The sequence below is a fragment of the Enoplosus armatus genome, chromosome 20, assembly GCF_043641665.1.
Source record: "Enoplosus armatus isolate fEnoArm2 chromosome 20, fEnoArm2.hap1, whole genome shotgun sequence".
Lineage (NCBI taxonomy): Eukaryota > Metazoa > Chordata > Actinopteri > Centrarchiformes > Enoplosidae > Enoplosus > Enoplosus armatus.
In genome coordinates, this window is record NC_092199.1 from 10,984,163 (window position 1) to 11,009,166 (window position 25,004).

Consider the following 25,004-nt stretch of genomic DNA (forward strand, 5'->3'; position numbering starts at 1 on the left):
ATGCGATATGAACCCCTCCTTCTTCTTCTTCATCTTCTCTCCGCCCCCCCCCATCCCCTCCAGGAAGCAGTGGAGGATCGGAAGAGGGAGTCAAAGGTGACAGTAAACAGGGGCGGACACGCACAGGACAGGACTCCTTCATTTCTCTTCATGGTGGTTTGGACACTCGTAGTATGTATGAGAAGTTAACCATGCTGAATCTGCAGAGCGGCTCAAACTGGAGTGGGCCCAACAACTGGTACCATGACCCCACCGGCGTTCAGACACAACACAGCACAGGTGAGAGGACATGTCAGTGCTCACAGATCATCAGTTAAATATAGTTGCTTGGCACTTGTGGCACCAACTTCCTGCTAGTTCAAAGCACAAATCTCACATTCTGTTGTTCACAACTGTGACGCTCCGTGGTAGGAATTCTCCTGACACTCCCACATCTCTTTTGTCACCTTCCTCTCTGCCAGTGTCTGAGGGCTGTCTGCTGGACACCGAGGGCAGCATGGGAGGAGAGGCAGGGGGAGGGGGGGCCGGCAGAAGGGGAGGAGTCCCCGTGGAGAGGGACGAGGGCGAGGAGTCTCAGCTGAGGCTGCAGCTCAAGAGGAAGCTGCAGAGGAACAGGACCAGCTTCACACAGGAGCAGATCGAGGCTCTGGAGAAAGGTCAGGCCATGCAAGCACGAACAGCGCTCTCTTGGCTTTTCAGCCAATCGCCGCCCTCCGGGGGTGCGAGTCAGACCAGAGTGTGTCATGACGCAGCTTGTCTTGCTGCTTTTTTCCCCTGCCAACACCTTTGTTATTGGATTATAGTCTTTACACCTTTTTTAAAGCCTTTTGGTAAATAGCAGGAGACAAATATCAGAAATTACAAACAAAACAACAAAATAAAAATTAGGCTGTTTATCAGGTATTGTGACTGATTGAAGATACATAAACCAGGACAGGAATTGTATCAATCCCTGCAAAGGAGAGCAAGCATTATCACTTCCAGATGCAAATGATCCAGAATCTTAACTCCACAAATATTCCTGATCTGCTCCAAAAAGCCTCTGGCTGCGTGTACAGAAGAGTTTTGATAATGCATCATTATTGTGGTTGTATTATGCAGCAAGATCTGGCCCTCGTAGCCTGATATCCGCTGAGAGGGATCAGAAAGCCACCCTTGACTGGATATGGCTGCAGCAGGGCCCTTGAGCTAAATAAGGACGCAATGTCCACTGTGCAGCCGAGTGGAAATGTATCACTGTGGTCACTCTGTGCAAATGACATTAATGAGGTACACTGACCTCAGTGCACAGCCAAGGCACAATAACAATCATGTGTTGACACAGACGCCAATTATAACCAAGCCAATTATAACAATTTGTGAGACAGGCTTAATTTATAGAGCCGTCATTGTTATCGTTGTGCAATATGGATTTAGTAACCATGTGTTACCAGTGTGAACTTTTCAGCTATTTACAGGACTGCTAATGTGTTAATGTTATAAGCTCAGCAATATATATTATATATATAAAAAACATAATCACCCATGCTGTTGCCTTTTCACATGTAACACACTCTCTCACTGTCTTAAACAAACCATTAACTGATTGTTTTGGTTTCTCTGTTGACATTTTATTGACACGCGAAACGAATATTAAGCACCATAAATGCAGTCAGTTGAATCTTTAAAGACTTCAGACTTCATTAGGATGACTCAGACTGTCAGTTAGAGGGTGAGGCATATTCTCGTTTTGACTTGTCAACAGCAAAAATGTCAGCAGTTTGGCAACTATAAATCAACTGCCACAATGAGAAATGATACAGAAAGTCTCATTGATACAAACTCACTGTTGTTTTAAACATTGAGTCAGGACTTAACTTACTTCAAACCTCTGTGTCTGTTATATGACAGTAACACTGATCATTTTCAATAAAATGCTCATGCTGATGAGTGAGAATCAAGAGATTAAATGGTGACAAAATGAAAACCGATACAGATTTTTCTTCAGTGTAGTTTTAGTCAGCCTGAGTGCTTAGGCAGCGTCTCAACTTGAATCCTTTCATTTGAACTTTCTGCCTGTTCCATAATTATGAATAATTTACACAAAGTGCAACAGATAAATATTTCAAATATGGTTGTAAGGATACATCTCAGCTCCCCGGATTTGTATATTCCATGACAAGATAATTAGCGATGCTGATCTTAAGCAGTAATTACCTGGTATGTAGGTTAATATCTGTCAAAATGATCAGATAATTTATAGACGATTAATAGTAATTTCCGTTGAAATCCACATTAAGCTTGAATTTTCTTTTCACTTAAAAAGACAGATGCACAGATGAATGCAAAATATGTTAACGCTGCGCAGCCAGAGTTGCCAGGCGAGCGGCTCTCCAGTAGTCCTGTCATCCTGGATTAAGACTCACACTGTGTGTTTGACATTAGTTAATATCTTCCACAGAGTTTGAAAGGACACATTACCCAGATGTCTTTGCGAGGGAGAGATTGGCAAACAAGATTGATTTGCCAGAGGCCAGGATACAGGTAAGGGAACTCTCTTAACTTGTTATAATTCTGATGCTCAACCTGTAACAACATGCAGTATCACACAGGGGTATTTATATATATATATATATATATATACCCCTATGTGATAAAGAGAACTCTTTGATTGACAGGTGTGGTTCTCAAACCGAAGAGCCAAGTGGAGGAGGGAGGAGAAGCTGCGCAATCAAAGGAGGTCAGGGGGTGTGACTTCCTGTTCACAGAGCCAAGCCCCTCTGACCACTTCCTTCAACACATCTGTCTATCATCAGCAGCACGGCAGCAGTTCAGGTAAACACCAGGTCACAAAATATATGTGTTCACTGGCTCATTCTTACAGAACATCAGTGATACCTAAAGCAGGAGTTTACATTTGCTCCTTATGATTTATATATTGAACTTAATTTGATATATAACCAGTTTATAATTACAAACATCAGAGCTCCCCTGATTTACATCTGCAGGCAGGCAAACCATTTCTCCATTAGAGCACATCTATATTACAACATTTCCACGGCGAGATGGTCCCGTCACGTGTGTGTGTGTGTGTGTGTGTGTGTGTGTGTGTGTGCATGCGTGCTCACCGTCTCGCTCTGTGTGTCTCTCTCCAGGGTCCATGTTGAGTCAGGCTGAGTCGTCCCTGCCCAGCTACAGCTCCCTGTCAGTTTTCTCATCTGGAGTCCAGGTTGGACATTCATCATTCATCATTCATCAGCACCTTCCAAACTTTTCCAAAGCAGGTCATCGTCTCAGAGCAGAACCTGTTTATTAACTCCTTTACATCAAGAGTATAAAGCATATGATAACCAAAATAGATACTACTGCTACGACTACTACTCCTAATATTGATACTAATAACATTTATTCGTTATATTGCTGTTGTCCACGTCAAAACAAGTATAATATTATAATAATAATACTATTCACATTAACAAAATACATGTCATTATTGTTCAATATTATTATTATTATTAATAATAATAATAATGATAATAATAATAATGATAATAATAATACAAGGTAAACTAAATGTAACACACAAAGCTGAGAAGAGGCAGAAGGAGCACATCTGGAAATATGTGAATTATGCAGTGATTTTAAGTACGATATTTATTTTCTTAAAGAGGCATAAAAGTGACAATACATCAGAAACATTTGAATTTGAAGGGCTTCCTGTTGGTAATGGAAATTAAACAGCTCATTATAATGAAAATGTGGCCGTAAGATTGTTTGCGTACACGAAACTGGAGGTGCACGTTTGTTTTCGTGACGACTTACAACACAAAGGTTTTAGTGTTAAAGCTGCCCTGTGTGATGAAGACAAAGCCTTTGCAGGCCTTTGCAGGCATAGCCATCGTCTGGGATCATCAGTAATGAAATCAATTTTAAAACTAGATGGTTTCCAGCATTCTGCACAACCTGGAGACGTTTTTTGGCAGAAACAGCAGTTACAAAGCTGCCTAATCAAATCTGAAAATGTATAAAAGATTGGGACAGAGGACTCACAGAGGTGTATCCTGGGGATGCTTTGTTAGGGACAAACACACAGCGCTTATCATCCACGATGCTTTGATTGTACCAAATAATCATCCCAGCCTCAGCAGGAGCATGAAAATACACGCAGTGTTTTGTTTGCTCGACTCTCTACGTCTTCTTCTATGACATACCTTACATGCATTAGACTGAAACTGAAAATGGAAAATATTATTTAATCTTTTCTGCTTTAGTCACGGTGAGCATACTTTTCAGTTTTAGTAATCCTTTATTCTTTGTTTGAATACTCATGAGCTTCCACAGAGAGGTTGGTAGTCTCTCAGGGCTCCACACACAATAGTAATAATAAAAAAACAACAATTTATAACTGTACAGTTTCAGTGGAAGATGAATGTCAAAAATAAAGATCAGAAAATCATTTTGCATAATACAACGAATGTGGGCTGCTGCTGTGCTTCACTCCTGCAATACAACACTACTCTAGCGCCTCCATGTGGTTAAACTGGAACCATGCTGTTCTTTACAGTACATGGTGTAGCATACAGCAATGGCTATATGCAACTTTAAAAAAAAGAGTTTTCTTAGATAATATAGTCATATTTTTGTTGTTTCCACATGAATCTAACCCACATCTTTCCTCCACTCTTATGTCCATTCTCAGTCTATTCCTCCCCAGTCGGCCTCCTCCTACTCCTGCATGTTACCTCCATCCCCCTCTGCCCCTCGCAGCTTTGACTCATCGGCGTACTCCTCCCCTCACCTGCAGACTCCGCCCTCAGCCAACTCCAACACCGGTGAGAGTTTCTGAGGAAGATATGAGTTTATTTAAAGGGCGGAGACACTGACACAGAGTCTGTTGTCTCTGACTGCTTGCTGAGATGCACAGTGAATGAAACTAACTGTCTCTATGTTTCTTCTCCCTCTCTTCCATTCAGGGCTCATATCGCCCGGCGTTTCAGTGCCGGTCCAGGTTCCAGGAACCGAGCAGCAGGGCATGAGTCACAACCTGGGTCAGTACTGGGCCAGATTACAGTGAACAACAGACAATCGCTGCCAAACTGGCAACACAAAAGAAGAAGGAGAAAAAAAGGGCATGTAACAAAAAAGGGTCGAGAAAACAATATGGGGACACACGGGTTTTAAGGAAGCACAGGACTGAGCTATAGAGGGGCCTCAATGAGTTTGCAGACCCCGAAATGCATTAAATGTTTACAAATTCAGCCAAGAGCAGCTTTGGTTGCACTTGACAGTACTCTGGTCATGCTGGTATTTGCTTACTATCAGGTTGCTTTTTTTTTTTGGATAGTGTGTTAATCACAGGGCTGAGGTCAGGATTATAAATAGGATCAATTTGAGGTGTGTTTAGGATTAAAATAGAGCCAGGATTAGGATCAGGCTGAAGTCAGTGTTTAGGTTGCACCTAAGAGAGACGGAGATGCAACAAGAGACAGTGTTTTTTTTAATCACCTGACAGCTGATAATTAGCATTGGACACTTCAAAAGTTTTACCATATTTTTGTTGTGTGGAACATTTTGACTTTTACTTAGACTGAAAGTTTCATGATCCAAAACATAAAACAGGGAAAAAGGAAATGTACTCCTTATTACACAGAGCTGTTATACACTGTGAGGTGTGGTTGAAAGCTCTGAAAAGCTCTGAAAAGCCAGTAAGTGGACATTTGAGCTTGGATTATTTTGTTTTAACAAATGTTAAACATAGCGGTTGCAGAAGACTGCTTTTAGGTTTGAATTATAAACAGTTAGGGAAGTTGACCTGACGGGACTGCGAGCTCTCAGACCATAAACGTGAGATGAACTTGTTTATTTTAAAGATACATTTAAAAAACAGCTTTATGAACTGCAGCCTGTAGTGTGAAGTTTTTTGCTCATACATGCTGAGCAAATGGGTGATAATGATAATTATACCATACAGAAATGCTTCAATAAGGGATTCAGTGGTACTAAGTAAACGCCAGCAGATGTCTGAATTGTGAAGTGTAACCACAGTTTCTTGTTACTTGAGCAGCTCAATGATATTGTGATAGCGAGCTTGTTCCCTAAGCATCAGCTGTGTGAGGCTACTGTGAAGATTTTAGACTTGCTTATGGCAATCACTTTTACTAAAACTAAAAAAAAATGTACCATAAAAAAAAGTAAATACCCACCTACCCTGCCAGCAACATTACACTAAGACTGATACTGCATATTTTTGTACAGACATCTGTGTATGATGAAGATAACTGTGGAATATTGTCAGATATTATTGGAGGGAAGAATGTAGCACGTTGTGGACTCAAATCATCCTCAAAGCACAAATTTCATTTGTTAAGATAAATTATTAGGAATACACCATATCAATATTGGTATCGGATAATGTCTAATGCTAAGCTAAAAGTAGTTACAGGCATCACAGATTTTTGCCAAAAACTACACTGAAGCAATTTTCTTTTTGTTTTATATATAAATAAAATCAGAAGCAATTCCATAACAGAATTAGCAGTGATACGTAGTTGGATTGGCAGGGATTTGTTTGTACCATCAGTACTATCACTATCCATCAGCCAGCGACAATCAAGCATCATTACACAGCAAACAAAAATGAGGCTGTCCTCAAACCATCAAATGCAAACACTTGCTCGCGAGACTGACAATCAAAGCTGGAGGTAGAGGAGATAAAAATGGCAAAAACTGTGAAATCATTGCAACCCCAGCCATACAATAGAAATGACATTATCAACTGTGCATGACCAAAAGAAGCCGCTAGAGACAATCAGCTACTTGCAGAAACGAATCGAATATTGTACAAAAGCGTTACTGTACTTTGCAGGGTGTTAACCTCTGCTCACTTTCCTCTGACTATTGGTTTTGTTGATGCATCTCAGTTTAAACTCATATGACATGTCTTTCAACTCTTATTTATTTGTCTTTTCACTCGTTCACATAAGTCCTCTGTGTTGTTTCTGTTGTTGTTGTGTGTTGTGTTAGTACTGTATAGCTACCAAGAGTCAACCCTTTTTGTGAAGGCCTTGGATCCCTTTAATGAAAATAAAACTGTGTGTAATGAATATAAATTCAAAGGTCTTAATTTCTGATGTTATATTACATTTTCCTTACCGTCCGTGTGGTTCAAGATTTAAAAAAAAAAAAGGTTGTAATTTAACATGACAGTACGACTTGATGTTTGGTAAATGTGATTCTTACAAAATCATCACCATTACCCAAATAAAATAAATTTTTTACATTACATTTTTGGGCAAATTCAATATGATGTGAAAAAAAGGTTTGGTGTCAATTAAATTATATTTAAACTTTAAAAAACAATAATAATCCTCGTCATCATTGTAATGGTGACTGGGATAGCAGTAACATTAATCTGCACACAGAGTGTGATGAGATAAGTTTATCTAAAGCTGCTATAATCAATATTTTTATGATAAACAATGGATCACATGACCACTTATATAAAAGGGGTCACTCATAGTGATGAACCCTTAAAGGATTATCACCCAACTCTGTTGCCTCCTCTGCAGTGTCTTTTAGCTCACTGTTTTGGTTTTGGTTCACTCTCACTGCTCTCATCAGCATCGTTTACAACCACCGGAAGCTGTTTTCAGCATACAAACTCTAAAAACCCATTGTACACTGCCTGCCCAGCACTTAACGATAGACTGACAAAGTTAGTGACTAGCTGGTGAATATTGGGAAGCATTTAGCAGCTTCTTTCAGAAGTTGATGGAGAGCAAAACACAGGTAAATGACGATAACGAATGTTGGGTTTACAGCTTGTTTTACACTGCCATCAAGTGGCCAAAACAGCTAATGCAGGTTTAAGATTTGTTTAGGAGAAGAAATGTCAGTCAGGATGATGTAGGCCTACAATGGTACTCTTTTGGACTTGAAAGTGCTTGGCACATTGTTAAAACCAAACAAACAAACCTGATAAGCATCAGAAAGTGTGTGTCGTGTAACCCAGCTTCACCCGGGGGTCAGTGTGGAGAAGTGAGACTATCCAACACTTCATCACAAAATCCACATGCCTTCAAAGAGACAACAGCATGAATGAGGCATCATTGTCATAATCACTACCACTAAAAGCTGAGCAGCTAAAAGACTTTCATGTTTTCCACTGGTGCAGCGACATGAAGTGGACATGACGGAAACTGGCCAACCATTAGCAGGGCAGCATTTTGTGCTAATGGCATGACTCACTTGGTCCCTGGAGGATGGACAGAAATTAAAGACGAGAGAGGAGGAAGAGGGGGAGGGAGTGAGAGGGAAAGATAATACCAGTGATGCTTTGCAGAGAGACATGAACATAATGGGACTCTAAGATGAGATGTGAGATACTGGTGCACTCCAGCTTAAATGCAGCATCATCAGTTTCTCTCAAGTGTATCATAAATACTTTGTGTTGAATAATACTGGAAAAACTACCTTAAAAGCTTAATTTTTAGGATAATTTTGACAGATATTGTTGCAGATTCACTCAGTTCTTTCCTCATGATGATTAGTATGGAAGCCAATATTAAAATCAATTTATCTAATCAAATCTAAATTGAATTTTCAATTTGTGTGTGAAGTAAAAACATGTAAAAAAAAATCACTTTCATGTTTAAAATTCCCAATTACTGCCAAAATTATAATTAAAATTAAAACATTAATAACATAATCATTATAACATAACAGTGTTAACAATTATTATATAACTGAACATGAAATGGACTTTTTATTTTCAATTTCCACTTGTCAGACAACTTGCAAATGAATTGCAAATGGGACTATTGAATTTGAATTTAAATTATGTCTTGATTTAAGCTCATTTCTAATGAGTATGACATTTAGAAAAAAATATTCTGAATTAAAAATTTACAGTTTTAATTTAATTATGATTTAATTTTAATATTGTCAGACCTGAGCTTCTGTAGCTTAAACTGTTATATTGTATATATACTTATTTCTATAGCACATTTCATACACAGGGCAATTGAATTAAGTGTAGTCACTGCATAGCTGATTTTGGGAGGCTGGTGTATAGACCATTACAGTAGTCTAGTGTACTTGTTACAATTGCATGGATTGCTGTGAGATGATTGACATGGCTCTTAAAGTTTATATCGCCGTCTATGATTACACCCAGATTTCTGGCTTCACTTTTTCTATCCAGAGAAGGGAGAGCTGAAATGAGCTGAAATTTTCTGTCTTTGCACCAAAAAAGATGTAACTTAGGAGTGCACAAAAACCAAATGTAATGCAAATATTTTCTCAGACAGTAATTATGAGCCAAAGACAATTGAAAACAGTGATGAAAACATGATTTTGTAGAAACATAACCATTTCTTATTCCAGGAAACCTCATTTACATTCATTTAGAGCCCTGTTTGAAGGGCTTTATATTCAAAATGTCAGTAAGATTGTGTTGAGGGCTTTTAAACCCAGGAACCTGTTGTACGAGAGGAGGCCTTTAGGCGGATGTTTGATTCAAACATGGAGGCAACAGGAGGCCACAAAACAGAAACTAAATGTGGTGAGAGCAGAAGCCAAAAAGCCCCATTGAGGGAAAGGTTCAGAGAGTCGTGTGCAGCCTCAAACAGGTCATGAAAGGCATCTAGACTCGAGAGAGAGGAGGAGAGAGGATGTGGTTGCAGGGCTGACACACACAGGGCATGAGGACGTGTCATCTAGGGGAGGCAGGTCGACAGATATGGTGAACCTAAATGGAAATGACCGAATGTTCTCAATCAGCCTCTTATATAGGAGAAGTGGAGTCCTACATCTTCATTTTGTGTTCAGTTTTTGTCAATTTAGTCATGAATATTTAATGTTATAGACAAGAGCTTGTTGGCTTTATGGGTGGCAGAGGAGGTGGGGGAGTTAGTCTGTCATGGAAATTGCTGCTGTGTGCAGAAGGTTGTTGGTGTCCATGCTAAACCCAAATAATGAGGTTGTATATACAGTCTATGATCAAATGTTTGCCCCTGAATAGGTTAACTCGGCCGGATGATTTCTGGGTCTAGCTCAACCCAGCACTTGCTTTGTCTTTTAGCTCTTTGATTCATCAGGAAGATCCATCCAAATCACCCATGGACCACTTACCCTCTGGAGCAGGGCTGCAGAGCATCTGGACCAAACTCCATTTATTTATCATTTATTTATTGACATTGAATTGATTCATATTTACAAATGAAGACTTCATGGATTATTGTAAGTAGCTGACTTTATAGTAGCAGATTATTAGAAAACGGTTTCTGTTAATGGTTTATAACTGATCTCTAAAGCATTAGTTAGTAATTTATTAACTATTAATAAAGCCATTGCAGCCTATAACCCTTTATGAAGGGTAGCATATTAGAAAGTGGAACCAAATTAAGTTTTAATTTAAATTAAATTAGAGATTAAAAAATATCGCAATGAGCAGATGGAGGAGAAACTGATTGTTGCTGTGATTCGTGTAAAATCATTTCACCCTCTCACCTGTACCTATAGCAGCTCGCACCAGTGCACCCTCTGTCAATCAGAAATTTGCATGATGCGCGTACTACAACCACGACCAGCGACTTGCTCAACTGTCAGGGAGGGAGGGAGGGAGGGAGGGCAGAGACAGAGAGAGTCGACTGATCGATCAGCCCAGCCTAGTCCCAAGAGAGGCTGAGGCTTCAGAGGAGAAACAACGGTGAGCTTTGTTTCACTTCTCTTGGTTTTGAGGGGGGGTTTGGAGACATGTCTCTGTTTCCTCCAAATAATAAGCTTTCTCATAATACTGGAGTGTTTTTTTTCAGTGGCTGGAATGGAGTTGGGACTCCTGCTGTGGATGGTTTTGACCTTAATGGGAAGCACATCATCAGCAGTGCCGGACCAGTACAGCAGAGCGGTGGTGAGTGTTAAAGAGAGGAAAAATGTAATTTTACTAAAACTAAATCTGTGTGTAGCTGCCCTTTGATTATTGATTAATTATGTAACGTGTGATTGAGTGTTATATTTACTTGACATCATAACTGTCTAATATTCTATTCAAAAAAGTCATAGGCTTGTTTTTGCTGAGTCTAATTCTTAGGTGTGATGATAGGCTTGTCGAGGATATGTATCACTTTGCTGATTATACTATTGACTTATGAAGCATTTTAAATCCCAGTCTTGTCAATTTGATAACAAATATTTATGCAGTGAAGGTGATTTCGCAAAACCATCAACAGGTTTTGGGAAAAAACCACTTTGCATACTTGCATGCATGTGTTCCTAAACTCAAATGTGAAATGTTTGGTGGCCTATCTTTGCATTAGGCTTACAGAGTTTTCTCTGACTGTTAAGAGCTGACATATGAGAGGCTGGTGCACATGTTGCAGCATCCAGATGAATCACGAGATTTATAAAAAACAAAACAAATCATATCTTGTTTGTACATTTAGACCTTTTTTAGGAAAAGTGGGTTTTGAAAAAATATGACAACCCTGAGTGGTCATTATTATTTTTTGCAGTATAGTAAGTATTCACACCGCCTTCAAGACATCACAATAAATTGATTACAGTTGCAAGTTTTCAGGGATTTACAAATATTTTAAATCATGAAAGGCAACATTGCATCTGTGGACTTCCCATACCCAGTTCACACACTTCCCCAGAAACGACATAAATATGTCTTGCCTTTGCACAACTTTGCATGTGTTTGCTTCAGTGTGTCATGTGTGTGAGAAAAAAATAAGGTTTCACTTCTGTCACCATAAGAGTCATCATGTTTAGTCTGCATCCTGTATGATACTGCTGTAAGATCTGAGTGGAATCAAATGGTCTTCCAGGTGACTTAATACAGCTTGTTTATATCGTTTATATACACAAAATCACATTTCTTCTCATATACACAAAAAGCCAACACCTTTTCCTTTCAACTACAACTTCACCACAAGGGTGGAGGCGATGCAAGAAGAAGGGCAGGTTTCAAAATCACTTTTAAGAAACAGATTTTTTTTGCTTTGAATTTTGCTCAACAGGAAAAATACCACACCAGATTTATCACCTTATTTCACCTGCAGTCAATTCTCTATTCCCTCATTCTGAATAGAGCTTGTCTGTATGCAATTTGTCAATTGTACGCTGCCTTAACCCCATCAAGCAACTCATTCTACAAGGACAGGACTATATAATATTAATGTTATGACATCAGCATTTGCCTGTAATCTTTATGTTGACTCATGTAAGAGGTGGATTTCAGCAATATATGCGGTTATTACCCATGATTCTGTGCTGTGGTTGTCATTTTTGAGAAATCACAGATTACCAAATTTCCTCTGATTTCATTGTCCTCTGTCCAGGATTGGCTGAGCAGGTATGGCTACCTCCCTCCTCCTGACCCGCGCACAAGTAAACTGCAGACCAAAGAGGGGATTGAGAGAGCCATTCGCGTCATGCAGAGATTTGGCGGGGTCCAGGAAACCGGGGTGATCGGTAACCCTAACCCACTCAACTTCACACATGAGGTCTCAAACTTCCTGTAATGTGCTCTTTAGTTTCATCATACAATATGTGATAAACTTCTCTTCCAGACAGTGAAACCCTCAAGCTCATGTCCACCCCACGATGCTCCCTCCCTGATATTGTTGGGAGTGAGGACATGTTGAGAAGGAGGAAGAGGAGGAGGAGGAGGAAAAGATACGCCCTGTCAGGCCTGAAGTGGCATAAGACAGACCTCACGTGGAGGTGTGTTTCCTGTCATGTTACATTGTGGCTTTATCTCTTCCGTGTATGAATCATAGGGCTTTATGTATCATAGGTTAGGCTTTGGGGAAGTGTACTGTTCTTTTTATCTAAAGGCACACAAGCTTATTGATAGCTTTTTGGCATTTCTGTGTCTTTGCATACACTTTGAATAATCTGTGTGTTAGTCCAACAATCTTTCTGAACAAATATTTACACAAGCACATACAAACTGTTTGGATTTATTGCTTCCACCACTGTGGCTGTGAGCATTTTATGTCTCTAATTTCTTTGTTAATAGTGAAATTAGCACCTTGCAATATACCAGGATCCATCTCGTCCATTTAAAAGAGGAAAATCAAATAAGGCCGGCTTTATTCTATATTTTGCTTGTGGTTAAAAAGTGCTATTAAAGGACCAAATGCATTAGTCCATCTCTCAATGCTCTCCGACTTCCCTAACTTGTCTGTAGCACTCAGCCCCGAGCCAACTCATTCCTACAGAAGACGTAAAACTTTGGGTCAAAACAATATAGTTTCATTTTTAAAAAAGGCTCAGTCATTTCCTAAAACAACTGGGCACTTATGGTATATATTAAAATGACAATTTGGTAATAAACAAAACACAAAAAGGGTAAAACAAAACAAAAATCTCATACAAAGCACAGCGAACAGATTTCGAGGATAATTAAAACATAACAGTGTACAACTTATTGTTGTCTGCAGTGTCCACAGCTACCCATCGCCCTCCCTCTCACCCGGCATGCCTGACAATTTGGTGGACAACATCCTGACTCACGCCTTCAAAGCCTGGAGCGACGAAGCCCCCTTGAGTTTCCGTCGGCTGGCGACTGACAGCAGGGGGGCGGCAGCTGGAGGGGACATCAGAGTGTCTTTTAACAGCTTGTATCACAACGACGGGTACCCTTTTGATGGGCAGGGTGGCACCCTGGCCCACGCCTTCTTCCCCGGCATGCAGGAAGTGGCGGGTGACACACACTTTGATGATCATGAGATCTGGGGCTATGGAGGTATTTACTGACTGAAATCATGATGGGTGGATAAATGACTGCTAGAAGACCTGTTCTCAATATGTGGCTGTCTACTGATGTACAAAATGTAATGAAAAAGTGATCTATTGTAATCAAAAAAGGAATCTGATTTTTCAGTGACGTCAAACCCCCAATTTATGGTTATTTATGTGATCCAGCAACACTTTTGCTTCACACTTCCTCAGGTGACAGCAGCAAGACAGACTTGTTCACAGTTGCAGTGCACGAGTTTGGCCACGCACTGGGCCTGTCCCATTCCTCCTCTGATCCGTCCATCATGAGGCCGTACTACCAGGGTCCTGTGGGAGACATTCCCAACTTCCAGCTGGCCCTGGACGACAAGTTGGCCATCCAGCAGCTTTACGGTCAGTAACCATCTGGATTAACTGCATTCTGGATCAGAGTACATCATCAAACTGATGTCTGTGATATTCATTGATGAAATCTGCGTCTTAGTTAAAGATGAAACTTGAGGAGCCACAGGGGTAAACTCCTGTGTGGGGCTTGGAATGGCTTCCTGTATATTTTCGCAGTTAAAATAGTAGGTTGCATGTTGTTAAGGTTTTATTTTGGATTTGAAAATGCTGACATGAAATACGAGGCCAAAGTAGATTTCTAAGTTCATCCATCCAATAGTTGTTGAGATATTTCAGTCTGGACCAAAGTGGTAAACCGACCAACCATCAGACAGAGCAACATTGCCATCCCATGCCACCAGCCTGACTAGAGTTCCCTTTTGGCCTTTCATCCTGCCCTGAATTTCATATTATTTGATTTATTGAGGTGATTGCTTACTGTCCATGTAAACATGACCATTGGTGGTTTGTGGTAGGCTATGGTCTTGTACATTTCGGCCAAAAATGGAGAAGTGGTCCTGAACTACTGTAGTGGAAAATGTCATTGACAGTTACTTATTGTTTATGTGATGATAGCTTGTATTATAAGTTAAAATTTAAGAAAAAATGTTTGTCATTGCAAGTGTATTACTGTATGTTATGGCTTAATAAAACATTCCCCAAAGGATATAAAAGGCCATAAAAAAACTAATCAAAAGGCCAAAAACAGCCCTCTGATAAAAAAAAAAAAAAAAATGAATTAGTTTAGTACTAATGTGTGAAAAGGTGCACTCATGCATTTCAACAGTTTCCTTCCGTGTTTTAAAAAAGTGTTTGCATTCTGTGTGTCAAAATCCCCTGGGTACTGAGAATAATTACTTGCAGAATTTTTTTAGTGCTGTCATCAGCTTTCACCGCCTCTTCAACATCGTCTGCTGTCACCTTTCTGTTGTAGGTGTGAAGGATGGCAGGCCACCAGGTGGTGTTGATCCTGACCTCCCACGCCTGCCCAGTCCACCTCCTCCAAGGCCAACACAGCCGTGAGTAGAGCCAGAGGAAACAATGAATCGTTCTACTGTATCCATCCAGACCATAAGCACTTATAATTTGCATTTACAAACTATGAATATCCTAACCATGCACTCTGTTTACTCAAAGCAAATGAAGGATGATGAGTAATTTAGGACGAGTGGATGCAGATAAAAGCCTTCTGATTGATCCTCACTGTGACAGTGTTTGGTCTTATTGCACCCTCTAGTGAATTTTCTATCAAACTACATCCTATAAAATTTAAGTTTTGACAAAACTTTTTCTGTCCCAGCTCTGACCCCTCACTTCCGGAGCGCTGTCAGGGAGGCTTTGACGCAGTGGCAAATATCAGGGGAGAGGTTTTCTTTTTCAAAGGTAACACAATCCATCAGGGATGCACAAAAGAAATTTCACAAAATGAAAATATACATAAAAATCTCCAAAATAATTGTCTACATTGTTCATGTCACAAAAAGGTATTCAGAGTTGGCTGGTATTTTAGTTGTATACATAGGCTTGTCGTCTTTACTGTGTCTGAATATACAGTGACACGTGTTGGTCATGTTGATGTCATGTTCACTGTCTTTTCTTGGAAAGGTGCACACTTCTGGAGAACCAAGCGAGACGGGTCTTTGGTGTCCCTCAATCCAGCCCAAATCAAAAACTTCTGGATTGGCCTCCCGGCAGGAACGAACAAGATCGACGCTGTGTATGAGAGGAAGAGCGACAACAGTATCATCTTTTTTATTGGTGAGAAGCAAAACCCTGTGGTTATATGTGGCTTTGGTGGATCTAATTTTGGTAATGGTAATCTTGAGTCAGAGCAGAAGGGGTGAACATGGTTGATTCTTCTCACGTCTTTGTTTGATGCTATTTTGAACAAGGATGAAATGTTTTAAGGCCATAAGCCATGAACAATTTCTGTGGTGCCCTTAGAGTGAATAATGAGTCTAATGTGCCAAAAATTGTCATTGTTGGCTCATTCATTCATTGCAATAAATACCAACCACCCTTGAAAGAACCCCCCTCCCAGTAGTTAGTTAGTTCATTTAAGACAGGAAATAATGCTATGTATGTAGCCAGAGGCTTTATGTGTGTTATTTTGCCTCTCATACTGCCATATGATCAATATTTTTTTCAAATTAAGTTGCCTTAATAATAAAACTAATAAGAAAAAAAGAACCAGTGAAACATCAGTTGTTCGGGATTATTTTTACAACCTTTTTAAGTTACAAACTTCTTTTTGACTCTAACTTGCACTTTCCTCGATCTATCCAGGATCTCAGTACTGGGTCTTCAAGGACACGGTGGCCATGAGCAGGTACCCTCGGCCCCTCTCTGAATGGGGCATGAAGACAAAGAGCGGGAGGCTGGTGGACAGAGTGGAGGCGGCCTTCATCTGGGCCCACAATGGCAAGACCTACCTGTTCAGCGGTGGGGAGTTTTGGAGGTTTGACGAGAGCCAGAAGAGCGAACAGACGACCAGGCAGCCGGAGCCGGGCTACCCGCGTGAAAACAGCCTCTGGGTAGGAGTGCCCGCCCACATGGATGATATCATCAGCTGGGGAGAAGGTAACATTGTGTTAAGAGGTATAAATATGTGATGAGTTTCTGATAACAGCGCTGTATAAATAAACAGAACCATAGAGATATTTTAGGGTGGTGACATTTTTCAACAGGCACGCACAGGCTGCTGGAAGGTATGTAGTGTCGTCAAACCAAGAGTCTAAACAACATGAATTATCATAACTAACCAATTTCATAACCAAATGAATATGAAGGGAAGGTTTCAAATTAATCTCAAATGACTATTAAATGTCATTTAATTTATAATGTTTTGTTACTTTTGCAGCAGTGGAAGAAATATCCAGGTCCTTTACTTAAAGGGACCCTGTAGAGTTTTTGGCCACTAGTAGCGCTATAGAGCAATGTTTTTACGTAGTAGTGTACTTATAAATTAGCAGAAAAAGTAAGTTACTGACTACCTTTGTGTAACATCTCTATTCTAGTTTCTAGTTAAGATACTGATGATTTATTCATTATGTGATGAAAAAACAAAGGAATGAGTTACACTGCTGCTGCTGCTGCTGCTCTTTAGGAGATACCTACTTCTTCAAGGACAACTCTTACTGGGTGCTGAAGAGCGGAGGACTGAACCAAGAAGTCGTCACTCCTAAGTCCATCGCTGTAGACTGGCTCAGATGTCCAGCTGGGCCTGCAACCTCTCCTCCAGCCAATCCTCGAAACCCAAAGGATTGCAGTTGTGACTTAAGGGGGTCGTCTTCATTTCTAAGAAGCAGCTGGCTCCTACTGATCTCTGTTGTATTGGTAATTGTTGAGTTTATTAGAAAATAGACGTTTAGATTTTTTTTTTTTTATGTGTGTGTGTGTTCTAAACTAATGGTTGCAGGCTATTTTTGTATTTCCCTTAATCTGCTGGAGGGTAATAGAGGCTCTTTACATCATCATACACTCAGTGCATTACAACCCACACGTCGGTTTCAAATTACATACTAGTCATGAAAGGCCTATGTTAAATACTCGCCTTTTACATTAACATAAGGCCTATGTTACTGTAAATACTTTGATTTATCAGCACATATTGCTGACCTGTGAAAATAATAGATTTTGCCTCCTCCCTCCATCCTGCGATAGGATTTCACCCCCTCCTTTTTCTGGAGTGAGTCTTGGATTACATGGCGCCTGTATAGGAGAATGCATGGAAATTCAACACACGGGCAACTCCCTCATAATGAGGTCTCACACAACTGCTTTATGTTTGAACAGTGAACAAGCAACACAAACATACTTAAGTGCAATAGTCTTTTTTTTTTTTCATTAGAATTTTTTTAAAGAGGAATTGTGTGTGTGCTTACATATATATACAGTGCAAACAGAAATATGCTTTGGTAAATTAAACTTGCAGACAGTGTATTATGAAAGGACCTGTGGTTTTTATATTTGAGTTTGATGTTGGAAATGTTTGTGCTTGACAGTGTTATTGCTAGCGTTTCTGCACACAGATGTGCACTCACAAGCAGGACTCAGAGGCAGAGCAACAATCAATCTTTTACTGGGAAAGAGTTCAAAGCAGAGTTCAACAACAGGTAATCAGTCAGCTGGGGTGAAATTAAGAAGGCAGAAACCAGGAACAGGCAGACAAAAGACAGGAAGGAAGGCTGGAACGCTAAGACTGGGCAGACCAGATGTTTACTATAAAGGTATGGTATGTATGTTATACTGTAGCCAAAGGTCTGTGTGCGAAAAATTCAACACCTTTGTAAGTGACTGTAAGTGACAAAATATCATCATTAAAATGTCATACTTCTTAATATTAGTTTCCTTTTTGAGTTGCATCTTTGTCCCTGCCTGCAACTGGCAAAAAAAGAAAAAGAAAATGATCTCTTGATCTCACCACCTTCAGGCTGAAGCTGCGTTATCTCTCGGACCACATTCATGCCTCTCCTGATATAATACATCTTTACAGCAGGGTACATGCCGCTCATTCTCCAGTGACAGTCCCTTATGTGTCGTCCCAGACCACTGGATGGTATCTTTGTGAGGAACACCCCCCCCCCCACAGGGCCGCGACATGCTTATCTCAGAGACATTCAATCATGGGTGTTATAATAGGTCAGGAATATAGTAGAGGAAGAGCGTGTTTAGTCTATGGTTCCTCACTGTTGGATCACATTTTCATTCCAACTCCCTCAGATGGCTTGATATGAGAACGAGCAGTTCTGGTTTTACAGTAAGAGACTGGTGAAATCTGCAAGAAAAGTGACGCACATGTTGGAAAATAAATATATGACAGTGTTGTTTTAATTTCAGTTAATTACTTTGATTCTATTTCACACTGACATGAAGAATGCCGCATACTTGCTTGAAAGGCATTCATCTTTTCTTTTTAAGTTGGAATATTTACATAATAACACCTCTAGTTAACCATTGAATCTTTCAAAGCACCTTCAAGTTGTTCAAGGAAGTGCATGTTTGCTCAGGAGTATTTTTCCCTGATCCTTGAGTTGGAAATGTTTAGATAAGCTGTAAGTGACACTTCAGGTCAGTTGATAAAGTTAAAAGCACAATGAGGAACAATTGCATCCTCACAGACATTCAGTTCTAAGGAAGCCAAGTGACTTGAAATTAAAGGGCAATCTCTGAAATAAAATACACCCACTTTGATAAGTATAGCTCGCTTTTATGTCATCTAATGTTTGTACTAGAACGGTAAGCTCTAAAAAGCCACATCTCAAATTCAGCTCAGCTGCAACAATAGGGATTACATTCGATGGCATTGCACAATGCAGTTTAAAACGCACTACAAATTTTCCAGAATTTTCCCAACCTTCATTCAAAACATTTAAGTATTGTTTCTTCCACATTATTAAAGTACAACTTGATTCAAGAGAAACAGAGATTGACACCAAATAATTTTAATTCAGAAACACAAACGAAAAAAGATCAAGAGGTCACAGTTCTGTTACATGTGCAAGTAGTGCAACACAAGGCTGAAGGGTAAAAAATGTAATGCGATAAATAACAGTGTTCCTTTGATCGAGTCAATCCTTCATTACACCAGCTGAAAGAGGCAGCACAGGTTTCAGGTTTTCGAGTGTGCAACTTGGCAATGTGGCTATATTTTATCTGCTAATAAGATCTGCACCGATGAAAACAAAATAATGTAACAAAAAAACAATAACATAATCTGCAACAACTATTGGGAGAGACTGAGTTTTAACTAGACAGACACACGTCAACATTAACTAAATATTGTTACTTCGCTGGATTTCTACCATTACTACATCTACCCAGTAAACTTAGTGCAAGTGCACGCACCTCGTTGTAGCTTTGGTTCGCCCCAAAAACAGACAAGCTGCTCCTGAATTATTCATACGACTAAACTAAATGCTAAATTCTTGAGCGTGTCATGTTTGACAAATGTAGTATGCAAGAGGCGCAAGCATGCATACAGATTACAATGTGATAATGGATAAGTTATTCTTTACAGCTCATCATAAGTGATATGATGGACAACCACATCCATCAGCAGATTTGATATGTTTGTAATAGTATTAATATAGAGAGCTACACTGGAAAGCAACAAAGTTCATGTGGAGTAAAGGCTCAGTTTTGCTGGGATGTGAAAAGGCTGATCTCATGTGCATCCTGAATTGACGGCACTAATGATTAGCAGTTCAGTGCATATCAATTATCAGACAAATCATATGGAGGAAGGGATAAGGTTAGTGAAACTACAAACATTACTAAATAGGTTTTTCCAGCAACACCATAAATCTTTTTGACTCTAACTCCTTCCCAGGGCAAGGCTCAGGGCCATCAGCCCCAGAGAGTAGCAGGTTGTGGAGGTGGAGCCGCTGCTGGCACGCTGCGTTGTGACCCTTTGCGCTGGCTGGATGTTTCTGTAGACATTGACCATTAAAGGTGATGAGCTGTTGGAGACGTGTACTGTTGTGCTGAAGAGGTCAATCTGGAGACAAGAGATTGAGCCAGTTAGCTGCGTGAAGCACAGTTTCTGATTGTGCTGGCCGTCCTGGCACTCAAAGACGCACCAGGAGGAAAAAAAAAAAAAACTACTCACCAAATCTTTGCTGACTTTGATCGGTTTCTTGAACACAGTCCAAACCACAGCCTCATTACAAGTGGGGGTGGTCAAGGAGCCGAGGTAGCGGTAATAGCTGGTGCGATCCACCCCTTCCAGGAGATCATCCATTGAAATTCCAGGTGCTATTGTAGCAGACTCGCCTGAGGACAGAAACACAACCTCTGAAGGGACTGACACTTTTTGTTCAAAACCATTAGATCAAATTTTCCACGAGAAAAAAAAAAAAAAAAGTGAAACATTTCCTTACCGCTTTGTGCGATGTTGGCCAGGTAGGAAGTCAAGGTTTTCCAGCTTGCAGGTTGGCCAGTAGCATTACCTGACATTTCCTGAAAAGTGCACTCATTGTTTAATAAGGCTCAATTGTTTTTCACTCCACCTCAGTGAAGGAAGTAGCTCTTCTTTTTGAAAAACTTAGACTTGGAGGGTTGAGACAGATAACTGACAAGTATATTAACATTGCAAAAAGTTTTAATTAATCTTTTTCTCACCTCGATGAAGAAACCAAGAGCAGCAAGTCCTGTAGAGTCTGCAATAGCTTGAGTTGTGTTCCCATTATAGGATGATTTGGCGTTTACAACGTGCAACTGTGGGAATGAAGTGCAGAAAATAAATATTTAAATGACGAAACTCTAATTTATAGCTCAACATGAAACAAAGAGTGTGCACTACCTCCATGGGAAAGCGCTGGCCATTCAAAGTGTGCTCGGAGCCGGGGACAGAGGAGCCATCACCCCAGTGCAAGTGGAACTGCAGGCTGTCGTAGGCCTCAGGCAGATCTCCTCCTGAAACGCCAACACCGCTTCCAAGGGTGACTTTGACTGGAAGAGAGTGGGGAAAACAAACAAAACAGGGTGGACTTGGTCAGATGCCTTGGTGTGACGCCCAGAGAAGGGAATCTTTCCTGCAAGGCCGCATTGTTTAACATTTTACTTGCAGGCAAATTCTTTAAACCCACATAATTGAAAACGCTTCCTTCTTGCATAACTAATTAACAAGCAAGGCCTCTGGCTCCATTTAAGTGGGAATCTGTCCACACCTGTTTTGCCAGTGTTTTCGATCTTTTTCAGGGCAGTGGTGCTGCCGTAGTTGCTGAAGACGAAGGCCGTCAGGTTGTCGTCGGGTTGGGCAGATGATGAGACGATGTCAATGGGTGACTGTCGGGTACCATTGCAATATTGAGTAGCAATGGTTGGCCAGGTTGTGTCATCTATAAATAGGATAAGGACTTTAGAAGCTGGAGGGGAGCAGTTAAGATGTTACGAGGATATTGTTGCAATTAGGAGATAAAACCGTAGATTACTCACTGCAGCTGGGCAGATGATAACACCAGGCTGGAGGAGGAAAAGGAGCAGTCAGTTACTCATTTATTCATGACAAACAGTCTACATACTTCGAGCCGTTTATGCTCTATAAATCCGAGGAGGACAAGGAAAAGCTTCAAATACCTACCGACTGCGTCTGAGGCACAATGGACGCTGGGCACGAGGACGCACACAGCAAGCGCAGCTACAAGCCAGTTCATCTAAAATAACAGACATGGACATGAACTCACTCTCCAAAACAAATGAGCACCCGCATTCTCGGTTAAAAAAAAAAAAAAAATATATAATATATATATATATATGCAAAATATCTGATTAAGTTTAATTTCATTCAATTGATTTTTAGTGGATTTCAAATTGGCACAACAAACAAAAAGCTGGGCCTACCAATTTGTTTTAGATATATCAACTTTTTAAAAAAAATAATGGAATCAATCAAAATGCTACTGCCTGCTGTGAGAAAGAAAAAGAAATGTAGCAGTAGGGCAGGTCTTCTGACTGCAGCTGAATCCAGTTGACCTGAGCAGCAGCAGCGTGTCTTACCTTTGACGCACCTGTACTTCCTCTCTGTCTGTTAACGGCTCCACAGCCTCATCCTCCCCCTTTATATTCGCTCAGCAGCTGGTCTGACACCGCCTCTATTTGACATCTGAGTTGGCCTTTACCTCCCTGCAAGATTTTCTACTGGGGCTGAGTGGCAGGTCTGTATTCATATAATAGGATCTAAGTCTGTCAGCAGTGCTGTGAATTATATAAATAGGCTACCTACTGTAAAAATAAAATTGCAGCTAATTTGAAAATAAGATCAAATCAAATTTTGTATAGATCTCGACCTTTTTCAGGAGTGTAAATGTTTCCACCATTTCAGTTAGTGTCTTTAAAATGAAAAACATATTTCTTCCGCATTAAAACAATGTGGGCTATTTATGCTTTAGAGGAAATGACCTTATGTAAGGCTTTACAGATGCCCAGTAAAAAATGCAGATGAGTTTTGAATTTCCTCCACAAGAATCTTTCCAGGAACCCAGAAACCAGTTCAGAAACTCAAGGACTTCACCTGCGTTTGAACAGAGGAACCAGGGTTCCCCAGTTTCTGGTCAACAAGCCCTCCAAATTAAATGACAAAATACATAGTTGGTCCATGTGTGGACACAGAGAAATGTTTTTTAATCGGAGTCACTATGGACAGCACATCATCTCCATTACAAAACTAAAGCCGTTTTCTGATCGCTGACTGCCACTCGGGGGCAGCGGAAACAAGTTGTGAAGACAACATTGCCGTGCTTGCAATTTGTTTTAAAACGCTGTTATCTCGAGATCCCAAGTTAATTATTATGTTATCTCAAGAAAAGAAATAATAAGAAAATCAACCCATTATTATGAAAAAACAAAAGGTTGTTTCCTCTTATTAGCCAACTTATAATGTTTATCAGAGATCAGGACGTGCCATGCTAGCATGCATAGATGGCGTCTTGCAAGCATAACTTCAAGCATGGCCGTTCTGGGCTTCCATACATTACAGCTTTATAGTGAGTTTCAGGTCTTTATTTAGTGGTTTCGGTTTTGGTTCACTCTCACTGCTCTCATAGTGTTGTTTATGGACGCAGGAGGCAGCTGTTTGCAGTGAAAAAGCTCAAAAAACACACTATGCACCACCTGCTCAGCACCAAACAGAGGGACAAAAGTTCCTGCTCTGGGTTTGTCATAAAAGGTTCCTTTAATTCCTGGTTTAGTTCCTGAGTATAGTCCTGTGGCTTCATAGATCCTGGAACATTTTTTTTTCTGATGTCAGGTGTGTTTGATCAAACCAAGAAGCACGGCCTACGGGAAGTAGTTTAGCAAATTTCATTCAAATATGCAAATTATTTTGCATAAAACCATTTGTTTTTTCATTTGACTTGATGCCACATATGCTCTTCTACGGAAGCCGAGAACGGCCATGCGTGCAATGATTTTTTGTAATTATTTAGTGATCAATTTATTTTCCATTCTGGGATCCCGTACTCTTCAACCAAAGGTCAATACTCAGCTATACAGCATGGGAAATCCAATCACTCGTCCGCACTATGACAGGAGGCCCTGTTGCTATGGCTATGTTAATACAGTTAAATTTCCATATTTTTGACACTGTGTGCATCCCTATCCCCTAATATGCCATCCCCATGCAAAAATCCATCCTTGGTGGCGTGGTGCTCATTGGTTATTTAATAGTCTCACCACAGATTGCCCTCATATGACTGGATCACCTGCTTACAGGGCCATGGTCAAGAATTACATTTGGGCCCATTGAATTTGACAAATGATTTTGACACTATATTTGTTGGAGATTAAAATTCCTAAAACTTCAAAGGCCAAACAGAAGAATTTCCACTCAAAGACTCACCAAAAACCAGCATCTGTCATTTGTTCAAACCCTTAAAATGCAACCTCAAGAGGATGTACGAATGATGACTGTTCTCTCTCAGTAGCATAGGTCAAAACAGTGTGACGTTGGGGTGGATGGCTGGGGATAAAATTAGGAAACCCACAAAACGTAAATATAAATTCTCATTGCATAATTGCAAGTCAGTAAACGTAAGATAAAATACATGCAACTCAAAACACAGCAACCAAAATATAACTTTAAAACCAACAAAAGCAATTATGGCCCCACTCTCACAGTTACATAAATGTGCATACAGACAGCTGAATTGACAGATTAATTGCCAGGTAGATAGAAACATAAATCTGAGCCAGATATCCTTCATGTCATTTTCCGTTTAGAAACAAGTTTCACTGGCAGCAGGTTTATTAACTAGGATGGCATCTCAATTGTAGCGAGACACACTATGTGTGGGCGGTTTCTTGGCGTCATTCTTTTTGAGGCATTTTGGGTGACAGTCGTTCAAAAGGTACAGTGCCAAACAATACCATGATGACACATGTATTGTTGACTACAC

The 25,004-nt window shown here is 40.2% G+C and overlaps 2 protein-coding genes across 3 annotated transcripts; one reads left to right on the forward strand and one right to left on the reverse strand.

Annotated features, from left to right (window-relative positions):
• Positions 1–173: 173 nt before the first annotated feature.
• Positions 174–17,472, forward strand: mmp25b (matrix metallopeptidase 25b). Of its 2 annotated transcripts, XM_070927234.1 has the most exons (16): positions 174–279; positions 462–656; positions 2,441–2,523; positions 2,658–2,814; positions 3,135–3,208; positions 4,679–4,811; positions 10,794–10,888; positions 12,321–12,453; positions 12,552–12,705; positions 13,428–13,732; positions 13,939–14,118; positions 15,044–15,128; positions 15,410–15,492; positions 15,715–15,867; positions 16,396–16,689; positions 17,216–17,472. In XM_070927234.1, exons 1-16 carry the CDS (start codon positions 174–176, stop codon positions 17,470–17,472), a joined length of 2,487 nt encoding a protein of 828 aa, XP_070783335.1. The 2 variants fall into 2 exon arrangements, with proteins under 2 accessions (XP_070783335.1, XP_070783336.1); XM_070927235.1 differs by lacking the exons at positions 10,794–10,888; positions 12,321–12,453; positions 12,552–12,705; ... (5 more) ...; positions 16,396–16,689; positions 17,216–17,472 and adding an exon at positions 4,953–5,053.
• A 2,065-nt stretch (positions 17,473–19,537) lies between these two features.
• On the reverse strand, positions 19,538–22,655 carry ca15b (carbonic anhydrase XVb). The gene is made up of 9 exons (XM_070926742.1): positions 22,609–22,655; positions 22,193–22,265; positions 22,048–22,074; positions 21,780–21,950; positions 21,413–21,561; positions 21,232–21,327; positions 20,991–21,069; positions 20,720–20,883; positions 19,538–20,608 (listed from the first exon to the last, which is right to left on the reverse strand). The coding sequence occupies exons 2-9, from the start codon at positions 22,263–22,265 to the stop codon at positions 20,426–20,428; spliced, it is 942 nt and encodes a 313-aa protein (XP_070782843.1). The 5' UTR covers positions 22,609–22,655; the 3' UTR covers positions 19,538–20,425.
• Between the last annotated feature and the right edge of the window lie 2,349 nt (positions 22,656–25,004).